Source organism: Myxocyprinus asiaticus, chromosome 1 (assembly GCF_019703515.2).
Source record: "Myxocyprinus asiaticus isolate MX2 ecotype Aquarium Trade chromosome 1, UBuf_Myxa_2, whole genome shotgun sequence".
NCBI lineage: Eukaryota > Metazoa > Chordata > Actinopteri > Cypriniformes > Catostomidae > Myxocyprinus > Myxocyprinus asiaticus.
In genome coordinates, this window is record NC_059344.1 from 64,783,147 (window position 1) to 64,797,022 (window position 13,876).

Below are 13,876 nucleotides of genomic sequence, written 5' to 3' on the forward strand. Positions count from 1 at the left end.
AAAAAAATCGATATTTGTTTACTCCGTATTAAACACTATGAGATGACAACATATTTCATATTTAAATTTGAATTATGTATTCTAATTATGATTTTTTTTCTTCATATTTCATATTCATCAATGATTTATATTATTTCATAAATAATTATTAATATATTATATCATTTGTTATTTTATTTATAATATAATAATAATAGAATTCATGTATTTTATAGTTTATATTAAATGTTTTGTATAATTATATTACCAATTTCTTCAATTATATTATTTATATATTATATTATGAATAATAATTTGTATTATAATTACTATATTGTTTATGAACATTCTTGCTTTTGCTGTTAGCCAGCGTTGAACATATTTCATATTCCTAAATAATTAAAATGTCATAAATAATTGCTATATACTGTATATATTATTTTATATAGAATGCATTTATATAAATAATGTAGTACAATTTATATTTAATATTATTGTATAATTCATTATATTACTAATATATTCATAATTATATTATAGTTAATAAATATTCTTGTTACTGTCGTTTTACCCAGGGCAGACATAATGGCTATTTAATAAGCACCGTTTATCAAATTCAGCATTATTTATGCCCAATTTTATTGTAGTTTATCTTCATTGTACAAGCATGAATTGACAAATAATAATTCCACATATTTTTCTGAAAGTTCTAAATGCTGTAACCAGAAAAGGCAAGATTCAAATTGACAGAGTAAAAGAAAACAGACAAAATGATGAGAGCATTGTAAGAAAGCACATCTGCCTTAAAAAATCAGAAAGGACAAGTGTTGCAAGTTTTGAGTTTTTCAATAGGGTGTATATGGCTTTGCTTTTTGATGCATTAACATATTCTCTTAAGATGTGCTTTTAAATAGATGTAGAGTAGACCATAGTTACTCTAAGTGCAGTTGCATCTTCTAACCTTCACAAAACATCTGGTGAACATAATTACATTGTTCACATCAAGATTAATATAATTAACAACAACTAAGCAAAGCCCACAAGAAACAATGTTCAATAAGTCATTTATTCAAAATATTGTTTATTATGAAATGTAAAAATACAGTTAGTTCAGGCCACGAAAAGCTCAAATGCACCTAAAATGTAACACTTTCACATTTATTTTATTTTGTTGTCTTTAACAAAGAGAGAAATGAGACCCTGTATTAGAGGTTTGAGATCGTACAACTTACCGACTAACTAGAAGTAAACTCTAAAGTTACACTCCATTATAGTCTAGACATGGACAAAATATATGAAAAAGATGATGATCCATCAGACCCATAAAGCTACAAATACATTCAACTATTAACCATGAGGCCTAATAATTAGTGGAATTTGTTACAATTTGCATATATCAAAAAAAGAATAAACACTGAAACGTCAACGTTGCACTGACCAAATTCAAACACCACAAAGAGAAAAACAAAATGGTGCACAGTTCCATGGTGGATTTTGATTTTGGTAATAGAGTGACTTAACTTTTTCCCAAACCGTTTTCTTGATTCAGCATCATAACCCATTCATATATTAGGTCTTATCCTAGAGATTTCTACAGAGTGCTCCTTTAATTCTCACATACACGCATACATGCAATAATAAAGCTCAGGTCAGCTTCCCATGGGACAGCGCAGAATTTCTCTAGCCTAAAAGGGGATTTTAAAAGCAAGATGACAGGGGCTTGTTTTCAGTTTAATCATCCTTGTCTTTGGCTCCATGTTTGAGAATACGGGTGAACTCCACATAGTTGAAGTTGCTCTTTTTATCAATGGGTGCTTCTCTGAAGAGCTCATCAACTTCTTCATCTGTGAAGCGATCACCCATGGTGGTCAGAAGTTCTCGCAAGTAGTCCTCCTGAATGAAGCCTGAGGGGAGAAAGAATCAAATGTTCCTTTCATACATATTAATTAATATATTTCAAATATCGTCAAAAGGCGAATTAGTATTTTCTATGCATAATGTTTTAGGAGACTGCTGTCATATTTGATGATAAATTGTAAATAGATTCAGTGATGCAATAGGTGCAGCATAAACTGACGTGACGCTATTTTTTTTACAAATGCAATTCAAATAAAAAATATTATAATGCAATTAATAATTAATAATGCAGTTCACACCAAACAATTACTTGAATACACCTCTACTATGATAAACATGTTTATTTTATTTTTAAAAGTCATTTTGATATTTTTCTGGGGGTTAAATAAAATAAAAAAATGTCTTAGTGGTGTAACCATACAGAGACAGTAAAAAAAGAAATAAAAGTCTCATTAGAAGCTAAAATTCTTGAATAAGGCCGTATTAATTATTAATATTTTTTCAAACTTGCACACCAAATCAAAGTCAGGTGATGTAACCTACGGAGTCCTCTAGTGGACAGGGCGGGATTCGTTTGTCTGAAACAGTTTTGCGTTCCCTCGCAATAAATTTACCATGGCTTTTCTACAGTAACCATATTTTAACCTTGATACTCGTAGTGAAACCATGGTAATAATACAGAAAAACAAAGACAATGGTAATAAAAATTAGTATGGTTTTACTACATATACCATAGTTTAACCATAGTATTTGTAGTAATACCATAGTAAGTAACCACAAGATTAACCATGGTTAATCTATAAGAGAACCATGGATACAGTATACTGTATTAAAACCATGGGAGGGGGGAAAAACAGGGTTAGCCTACTACTATCATGGTTACTACAACATTACTATAGTAAAAACAAGATGGTTACAGACTACATATTATTATAGTAAAACCATAGTACAGTACTACTGGTTACTACAATCAAGGTTACTTACTATAGTAAAACCATGGTTTCTGCTAAAAAAAAAAAAAAAAGTTTCCTACATGGTTACTTGTTTAGAGTTTTGTTTTTACTAAGGTTAGCCCCTAACCTAACCCCTCTGAATAAATTCACCATGGTTTCACTGTAGTAACACTGACTGTTGCAACAATGTTTTTTGTTGTTTTTTCCCCTTTTCTCCCCAATTTGGAATGCCCAATTCCCAATGCGCTCTAAGTCCTCGTGGTGGCGTAGTGACTTGCCTCAATCTGGGTGGCGGAGGACGAATCTCAAGTTTCCTCCGCGTCTGAGACCGTCAATCCACGCATCTTATCATGTGGCTTGTTGAGCGCGTTACTGCGGAGACGTAGCGCGTGTGGAGGCTTCACGCTATTCTCAGCGGCATCCACGCACAACTCACCACACGCCCCACCGAGAGCAAGAACCACATATTATAGTGACCATGAGGAGGTTACCCCATGTGACTCTACCCTCCCTAGCAACCGGGCCAATTTGGCTACTTAGGCTGGAGTCACTCAACACACCCTGGATTCGAGCTCGCATCTCCAGGGGTGGTAGTCAGCGTCAATACTCGCTGAGCTACCCAGGCCCCCTCAGAAACCATGGTTTTAATACAGTACACTGTATCCATATAGTAACCATGCTTTTACTATAGATTAACCATGGTTAATATTGTCGCTATAGTTCTACTACAAATACCAAATTTTAACCATGGTATTTGTAGTAAAACCATAGTAACCACAAAATTATGATTTTTATTACCAGTTTTTGTTTTCCTGATTTATTACTATGGTTTCACTACAAATATCATGGTTAAAATATGGTAACTGTAGTAAAACCATGGTAAACTTATTGCGAGGTAACGCAAAACCTAAAAAGTTGTGTACACTTGAGCAAGGAAAGTATTTTAATACCTTTTATTTAATGGTTACACCACTTGACATTTTTAAAGTCATTAAATCATTTGTTGTGTGTGTGTTTGTGGAAAATGCTATAAATGTTTTTTTCACGAACTAATGAACTCGATACATCTGCTTTAAACTAGGTTTGGTAATTTTACATTTATGCATTTGGCAGACGCTTTTATCCAAAGTGACTTACAGTGCACTTATTACAGGGACAGTCCCCCTGGAGCAACCTGGAGTTAAGTGCCTTGCTCAAGGACACAATGGTGGTGGCTGTGGGGATTGAACCAACAACCTTCTGCTTACCAGTTCAGTGCTTTAGTCCACTACACCAACACCACTCCTTTATGGTAATGATTTCTCATTTGAATCTTATCGGACCATCCTTATTTGTCATTGACCCACATGGGCTCAAGACAAGTTTTTACCTGTTCCTTCCTCATCGAAGCAAGCAAAAGCATTACGAATGACTTCCTCTGGGTCTGTGCCATTGAGCTTCTCTCCGAACATAGTGAGAAACATAGTGAAATTTATCGGCCCGGGAGCTTCTGTCATCATCGCCTCCAAATAATCATCTGCTGGGTTCTTCCCTGAAGTGAAAAAGTGGAGTGAAAAACAGATGAATTTAACCATTCTGTAAACAAAACATTGTTATTTATAACTGATATACTGAAAGGGTTAGTTCACCCTAAAATGAAAACTTGTCATTTGATGTCGTAAGTCATATGGACTACATCATTCATGCTTCAATTACGTCTTTGTCATTTATTAAGCTTGACAACTATGATAAAAATGGATAAAGATGCAATGAAAAGTGAATGGTTACTGAGGCTGTCAGCCTGTTCAATTCTGCCTAACATCTTCTTTTAGGTTTAACAGAAGACAGAAAATGGGTTTGGAACAACTTGAGGGTGAGTAAATGAAAGAATTTTCATTTTTTGGCGAATTACCCCTTTAAGGCAACAGATGAAACCTTACCGAGAGACGCCAGCATGTCGTGCAGATCCTCCTTATCTACAAAACCATCACGGTTCTGGTCGATCATGTTGAAAGCTTCTTTAAATTCCTGAATCTGTGACTGATCGAACATAGCAAAGACATTGGAGGTGGCGCGCTGAGGGCGCTTCTTGGTGGCCTTTCCCTTGGCGCGACATTTGCTTGACATTTTGGCTGAGTTTGGCTTTACCTATGAGCTAAACAAACAAGGGAAATATCAAACACAAGCTCAAACACTAATAATTTCTGAATTTTACAGAACAGAAGAGAGCTTTGTCTGCAGCTCAAAAACTAATTAGATTACTAGAAGCTTGCATGAAGGTGCATGCATTTTAATGCCCTGCAAACCTAATTTGGGTTTATGTGAATTGCTGCATATTCTGCTGATTTAAACTTGTCACAATAAAGATATCAAGCTGGTTAAAATTAAAGGTTGACCGATATATCAGTGCCGATAGTTGCTTTTAACTATTGGTTATCTGCAAAAATCAACGCTGATAGTATTTTTTTTTTATTATTCCTCTGTTCTTCTGGGGCCAAAACCCTTCATCTGATGTTTACACTGGTGGCCAAAAGTTTGGAATAATGAACAGATTTTGCTCTTACGAAAAGAAATTGGTACTTTTATTCACCAAAGTGGCATTCAACTGATCACAGTTTATAGTCAGGACATTAATAACATGAAAAATTACTATTACAATTTGAAAGCAAATGTTCAAAACTTCTTAAACTACTTCAAAGAGTTCTCATCAAAAAATCCTCCACATGCATCAATGACAGCTTTGCAGATCCTTGTTATTCTAGCTGTCAGTTTGTCCAGATACTCAGATGACATTTCACCCCACACTTCCTGTAGCACTTGCCATAGATGTGGCTGTCTTGTCGGGCACTTCTCACACACCTTACAGTCTAGCTGATCCCACAAAAGCTCAATGGGGTTAAGATCCATAACACTCTTTTCCAATTATCTGTTGTCCAATGTCTGTGTTTCTTTGCCCACTCTAACCTTTTCTTTTTGTTTTTCTGTTTCAAAAGTGTCTTTTTCTTTGCAATTCTTCTCATAAGGCCTGCACCCCTGAGTCTTCTCTTTACTGTTGTACATGAAACTGGTGTTGAGCGGGTAGAATTCAATGAAGCTGTCAGCTGAGGACATGTGAGGTGTCTATTTCTCAAACCAGAGACTCTGATGTACTTATCTTCTTGTTTAATTGTACATCTGGCCTTCCACATCTCTTTCTGTCCTTGTTAGAGCCAGTTGTCCTTTGTCTTTGAAGACTGTAGTGGACACCTTTGTATGAAATCTTCAGTTTTTTGGCAGTTTCAAGCATTGTATAGCCTTCATTCCTCAAAACAATGATTGACTGATGAGTTTCTAGAGACAGCTGTTTCTTTTTTGCCATTTTTAACCTAATATTGCCCTTAAGACATGCCAGTCTATTGCATACTGTGGCAACTCAAAAACAAACACAAAGACAACGTTAAGCTTCATTTAACGAGCCAAATAGCTTTCAACTGTGTTTGATATAATGGTAGTTATAAGCGATTTTCTAGTACCAAATTAGCAATTTAGCATGATTATTCAAGGATAAGGTGTTGGAGTGATGGCTGCTGGAAATGGGGCCTGTCTAGATTTGATAAAAAATGTCTTTTTCAAATAGTGAAGGTGCTGTTTTTTACATCAGTAATGTCCTGACTATACTTTATGATCAGTTGAATGCCACTTTGGTGAATATATATATATATATATATATATATATATATATATATATATACACACATACACACACACACACACACACACACACTCTGTCATATATAAAAATACATTGCTAAAAATAAAATGGATCATTTTTGTGGTGGCCCAGTGAAAATATTGGCAAAACTGGCCTAAAAAAATTAAAATAATAAAAAATCCCTACTCTTGAGTCTTGTAAAGTTACAACATAAAAAACACAACAGGTACAAATGCTTACTTAAACATAGCCCGATTTCAAAAGAACAACAAAAACTGACTAATCACAACTAATAATCGCAATAAAGTCGACAAACATTTGACCAGTGACCAAGGGTCCATTACATTGACACTAATCATAACCTACATCTGCGACCAATTTGATGTATTTATAGCACCTTTCATTTAATGAGGGCAGATCCCAATCATGTGGCCTAAATAAGGATTATGAATTATAACAACTTTTAGAATATTTTCCGATTAAACGCTAACACACACGCCCTAAAAATAACACAGGAAGCGCAAAAAAAAAAACAAAAAAACTGAACTGCCACAATGAATAAAATGCTGAGTTTCTATTTTAAACACGTTGGTTCGTTAAATACTGCAACTAAATAACATGCTAAGATTTAAAAAATAATAATAATAAATAAATAAATAAATAAATAAATAAAACCAAGACCATTTCAGACACGTGGAAGCATATACAGTAACTCGATTATTCACTCTGCGCGCATGTTTTTTACGTAAGTATATAATTAGCATCATATTACTAAATAAAACAAAAACGCGTGAAAACAGATTAAACAATGAGAATAATCGTCTCACCTACCAACCGAGATCGACAGCAGTAACCTCCGCCTTGTTCAACCACCGCCCAAACTTCCGGATTTCAGCGGCGCTTCGGCGATCTTCCTCGGACCAGACCATTACAACAGTAAGGGGGTCACAGATGAAAGACAGAGATTCGCAAAAGTGAAACGCAGCACACAGTAAACCGTAATACATTTAAATTAAAATATTCTTCATGTAATATCTGTATTTTTCTCATGAGGTCCTATTCATTAATCAACTAAAATGTCTATGAAACCCCCCCTTTCTTCCCGGGTAGTTTATCTGGACACGCCCCCTTCTGACTACGTAATTGTTTTTGTAACGTGACCATATGAGGTCTGAAATAATGTTTTTCTTCCTGAGCAAAAAGACAAATGTGTCGATAGTTGCAATTATAGCAATTCGACGTTTGGATTATGAAAAGCCATCTGTTCAAACATTTAATTTGCCATCACGTGTGGATAGTGTACGGATAATGTCCACGTAGGCCTACTTTTTTTATTTTTTTTACCTTTATCAACATAGAGTTTTGTTCAAAATGCGTTTTGCCTTCACTTTTAAATGATCCTACCGGTGTGGCAAATGGTTTTTAAAAGTACAAATATTCTACATACTTTAAAAAAAGCAATTTTAAGATTTACGTATTTAAATTTCATAACGAAATAATAAATAATCTTTAATAAAATTAATAATAATAAAAAAAACTAAATATCTTTAAGTTTTATTAATTTAATTTTGTTAAATATTTCACAATTTAATTTGATGGAGTTTTTTTATATTTAAAATTTAAATGCGTAAATCTTAAAAATAAACTAAAATATATATTTTTTTGAGTGAATTCTTTTTATAAAACCCATGATTTTATTATATTGTGTGTTAACATATTTATGCATTTTATTTTAATATTTATATTTATTATTTAATTATTTAATTTTTAAAGGTTTATATTTATAAGAAGCTAATTGCCCAGTGGTATCTCTATGTTATTTTCAATTAGACATACTTTGTCTACAGAATGAGATATGACTTGTTAATAAAATCACTTTCACGAATGGATTGTCTTCTCTCATTCATTGTGTGATGTTATTTTAAACAGATATGATGTGGGATTTATATATGTAACATTTTTAATATAAAAGTATTAAGCAGTTTCAGTAGTTACTGACTAAGATTCAGGCAAAGCTCATAAACTCTGTTCCCATGTCTATCTGTCAGTGGATTACCAGCTTTCTGATGGACAGGCAGCAGCTTGTGAGACAGGGGAAACTCACTTCCAGCACATGTACAATCAGCACTGGTGCCCCCCAGAGATGTGTGCTCTCCCCACTACTCTTCTCCCTCTACACCAATGACTGCATCGCCAAGGACCCCTCTGTCAAGCTCCTGAAGTTTGCGGACGACACCACTGTCATCGGCCTCATCCGAGATGACGATGAGTCTGCATACAGAAGGGAGGTTAAACAGCTGGCTGTCTGGTGCAGTCAAAACAACCTTGAGCTGAACACGCTCAAAACGGTGGAGATGATTGTGGACTTTAGGAGAAACCCCCCCAAAACCATTCTAAACAGCACTGTGGCAGCAGTGGAGTCATTCAGGTTCCTGGGCACTACCATCTCACAGGACCTGAAGTGGGAGACACACATTGACTCCATTGCGAAAAAGGCCCAGCAGAGGTTGTATTTCCTTCGCCAGCTGAGGAAGTTCAACCTGCCACAGGCGCTGCTGATACAGTTCTACTCAGCAGTCATTGAGTCTGTCCTCTGCACTTCAGTAACTGTCTGGTTTGGTTCAGCTACGAAATCAGACATCAGAAGACTACAAAGGACAGTTCGGACTGCTGAGAGGATTATTGGTTGCCCCCTGCACCCCCCTTCAAGAACTATACACTCCCAGAGTGAGGAAAAAGGCTGGAAAAATCACTTGGGACCCCACTCACCCTGCCCACTACCTTTTTGAACTGTTGCCTTCTGGCCGACGCTTCAGAGCTCTGAGCACCAGAACCGTCAGGCACAGGAACAGTTTTTTCCCTCAGGCTATCCATCTTATGAACAGTTACACTGCCCCATTGAGCAATAACTGTGCAATACACAGTTTAGTCTTTTTTATATTTATCCAACACATCCAACCTCTTCTGCCATTTCATTCCTCTGAAAAAAAAAACAAAAAAACATTTGCACTGTACATAACAGATTGTATTAGATTTGCACTACCCATGTGTATATGTGTATGTATGTATGTATGTGTGTGTCTGTAAGTATGTGTATAAATCGTTTTTATTTTTTATTATTATCTATGTCTTGCTGCTGTTTTTGTATTGTTGTGTACTGGAAGCTCCTGTCACCAAGACAAATTCCTTGTATGTGTAAGCATACTTGGCAATAAAGCTGATTCTGATTCTGATTCTAAACTACAGTATGTATATACTGTATATCTAAAAATATTCAAATACCCTGCAGAAAAGGGTTGAACTATATAGTTCATTATGGCTTGTAACTGTTATATATGTATGCAGGCCTGGCTCCACAGAGGGCCTGTGTGGCTTGAGCTTGGCCCACCTTGGCAACCACACCCCCACCCACCCCTCCAACTGTTTGGCCCACCCAGAGAGTCCTATGGCCCACCTTACATCTTAGAGCTGGAGCTGGGCCTGTGCGCATGTACAGTTTTTCATAGTGTCCCATTGTTGAACAGCTCATTATAGCACTCTGAACCACTCTGACAACTGCAAAGTATGGTATAATGAGGCTTAAGTATGCAATGTATAGTAATGATGATAAGGTTTATAATTTCAAATATAGTGCATATATTCTGCAGAAGACTGTAGCAGTAAGTATCTGGGCCTGTCGTTAGTTTATTAGTGTATTACGTAGTACAGCAGCTGTGTGTAAACCCATGCTACTTCCCAGGGTCAGCCAAACATGTGTTTTTCCAGTATTACAAAGCTTCTTTGATGAGGGACAAAAATACACAAGCTCATGACAACATCAGAATCTCATAAACTCAGACAGCTAGTTTGAATATGCAAACACATACACACTTTCCAGAATATTCACTCTTGGTTTGATTGACAACAACGTAACTGAAATTTATGAATTACCTCCTAATCCAAGGTGCATTGGAGATAATCCCAACCCAAACTTTGCTTTACAGTTTAAGAGATGATCTTTACAAAACTAGCCATGCAACACTGTAAATGGCTAAAATGCAAAACACTTTAAGAATGACTACTATGTTGCTCATTTAAAGGAATATTCCGGGTTTAATACAAGTTCAGCTCAATCGACAACTTTTGTGGCATAATGTTGATTACCACAAACATTTATTTATATTTGACCGTCCTTTTCTTTATAAAAAGCAAAAATTGAGGTTGCAGTGAGGCACTGACAATTGAAGGGAATGGGGCCAATTTTTGGAGGGTTTAAAAACATCAAGTTTAAGCTTATAATTTTATAAAAATAACTTTTGTTAATTCTTTGGTTAAAATTGTGTATTATTTGAACTGTAAAGTTGTTTAAATCATCTCTTTTGTTTTTCTATTTTGTGTGTGGTTGTTTTAGGGTTTACAGCGTTACGTCGTCATGGCAACAAAGTTCTCTAATTGGATATAACTTTAAACAGAAATGGTTAGTTAGCGATTTTACCACACTAAAATCATGTTAACGAATATGATTTATGTCTCGTAGCAATACTTTTGAAACAGTGTGTATTTTAACGTTTATATTTTGGCCCCCATTCACTTTCATTGTAAGTGCCTCACTGTAACTCAGATTTTTGCTTTTATTAAAGAAAAGGAGGGATGAGCTGAAATTCGTTTTTGTGGTAATCAACATTATGCCACGAATGCTGTCGATTGAGCTTAAATTGTATTGAACTCAGAACATTCCTTTAATTGGGAATTCTATTTCACTTTAACATACACTGATTGTAATTTGACCGTTTAGACCATCTAACATGCAATTATTGACTTTCGTGACAAATCAAAACAAATATCAAGAGGCAAATCCTTTGGTTGTTTAAGTAATGTCCATTGTGAACTTTTTGACTGGACTGTGTTTTACTTTAAGTACATTTATATTAAGGTGAATTAAGATAAATTGGGTGACTTTTTGACCATCAATATCATAACATCTGCATAACAGCAGGCACAGCATAGCAAAATGAACGTTGTTTTAATCAGTTTACTTAATAACATAAACAACTTAGATACCTTTAAAGCAAAAATATGTTTTTCTATTTATTTTTCTTTCATGCGTGGTAGACAAGTGAGTTTAAATTACTGTATGAATGCTTCCGAACCACGCTGCCAAGCATACATCTAGAAAATCTCCTCTCTCTTCCTAACAAAATGGATGAACTACTTCTCCTAATCCGTACAAATAAGGACTTTGCTAACTCTGCTGCTCTGTGTTTCACGGAAACCTGGCTGAGTGAAGCCATTCTGGACAGCGCATTACATTTGCTGGGCTTTCAGCTGTTCAAAGCGGATCGCATCGCTGAGTTATCGGGGAAAACAAGAGGCGGTGGAACATGCTTTTACATCAATGCAAGTTGGTGTACAGATGTAACAGTGTTGAAGAAGATGTGCTGCCCTAAGTTAGAAGCGCTCTTCCTCAACTGTAAGCCTTTCTACTTGCCATGGGAGTTTTCCTAATTTATTCTGGTGAGTTTTTACATTCCTCCACAAACGTGCTTGAATGCAGCACTGCAACAGCTGGCAGATCGATCACAGACACGAAACAACAACACACGGACTCACTTATTATTATTCTTGTGAATTTTAACAAAGCAAGCCTCTGGGGGCCTGGGTAGCACAGAGAGTAAAGACGCTGACTACCACCCCTAGAGTCGCGAGTTCAAATCCAGGGCATGCTGAGTGACTCCAGTCAGGTCTCCTAAGCAACCAAATTGGCCGGCCCGGTTGCTAGGGAAGGTAGAGTCACATGGGGTAACCTCCTCGTGGTCGCTATAATGTGGTTCTCGCTCTCGGTGGGGCACGTGGTGAGTTGTGCGTGGATGCCATGGAGAATAGCGTGAAGCCTCCTCATGCGATATGTCTCCGCGGTAACGTGCTCATCAAGCTACGTGATAAGATGCGTGGATTGACAGTCTCAGACGTGGAGGCAACTGAGATTCGTCCTCCGCCACCCAGAATGAGGTGAGTCACTATGCCACCACGAGGACCTAGAGTGCATTGGGAATTGGGCATGCCAAATTGGGGAGAAAAGGGGAAAAAAATCACAAAAAACAAAAACAAAACAAAGAAAACCTCACACGTGACTTGCCCAAATACAAACAGCACATTACATGCCTCACCAGAGACAGAAATATACTGGATCACTGTTACACTACATTAAAGTATGCATATCACTCTGTCCCATGTGCAGCTTTAGGACTCTCTGATCACTGTCTGGTTCATCTTTTTCCAACCTACATGCAGAAACTAAAATCAGCTAAACCTGTATTTAAGACTGTAAAGAGATGGACCAATGAAGCAGAGCTGGAACTTCAAGCCTGTTTTGACTGCACTGATTGGAGTGTTTTTGAAGCTGCAGACACCAATCTGGACGAGCTCACAGATACTGTAACAACATATATCAGTTTCTGTGAGGATATGTGCATTCCTACTAGGACTTATTTAACATACAACAACAACGAACCATGGTTTACAGGAAAACTCAGGCAGCTTTGTCAGGCCAAAGAGGATGCTTACAGAAGTGGGGATAAAATATTGAATAATCAGGCCAAAAATGCACTGACAAAGGAGATCAGAGTGGCTAAAAGAAGCTACTCTGAAAAGCTGGAAAACTTGTTTTCAGCTAATGACCTTGCATCAGTGTGGAGTGGCCTGAATGACATTGCCAACTACAAGACACCATCCCCCAACATTGTAGGGAATCAACATCTGGCTGACGACCTGAATGTGTTTTACTGTAGATTTGAAAAGCCCAGTCTCACACCCCACACCCACTCTGACCTTCACTTCACACAAACCCAAACACCTCCTGCAACCATCCTCCTCCCCCATTCTACTACTCAACCTGCACTTAAGATCTGTGAAGTGGATGTGTGCCAGGTCTTCCGGAAACAGAAGACAAGGAAAGCTCAGGGCCCAGACGGTGTTCCACCCACTTATCTAAAAGCCGGTGCTAACCAGCTGGCCACCATCTTCACACAGACCTTCAACAGATCACTGCAAATGCTCCACTATCATCCCTGTCCCAATGAAACCCAAGATTACAATGACTACAGACCTGTCACCCTGATGTTTGTGTTCATGAAGTCATTTGAGAGACTGGTGTTGACCCACCTGAAGGACATCACTGGACCATTTCTGGATTCCCTGCAGTTTGCCTATAGAGCTAGCAGGTCGGTGGATTATGCAGTCAATATAGGACTGCATTACATACTGCAACATCTAGACAGACCAGAGAGTTATGCAAGGATCCTATTTGTGAACTTCAGTTCTGCTTTCAACACCATCATCCCTGCTCTCCTATGGAATAAATTAACCCAGCTCTCGGTTCCCACCTCTATCTGTCAGTGGATCACCAGCTTTCTGACAGATAGGCAGCAGTTAGTGAGAA

At 37.0% G+C, this 13,876-nt stretch overlaps 1 protein-coding gene across 2 annotated transcripts; it reads right to left on the bottom strand.

Annotated features, from left to right (window-relative positions):
• Window positions 1-1,026: 1,026 nt before the first annotated feature.
• LOC127428599 (myosin regulatory light chain 2, smooth muscle minor isoform-like) lies at window positions 1,027-7,443 on the bottom strand. Of its 2 annotated transcripts, none has more exons than XM_051677079.1 (4): window positions 7,291-7,443; window positions 4,709-4,923; window positions 4,159-4,320; window positions 1,027-1,883 (listed from the first exon to the last, which is right to left on the bottom strand). In XM_051677079.1, exons 2-4 carry the CDS (start codon window positions 4,893-4,895, stop codon window positions 1,711-1,713), a joined length of 522 nt encoding a protein of 173 aa, XP_051533039.1. In that variant the 5' UTR covers window positions 4,896-4,923; window positions 7,291-7,443; the 3' UTR covers window positions 1,027-1,710. The 2 variants fall into 2 exon arrangements, with proteins under 2 accessions (XP_051533039.1, XP_051533121.1); XM_051677161.1 differs by having other exon boundaries at window positions 7,287-7,440.
• Window positions 7,444-13,876: the final 6,433 nt, after the last annotated feature.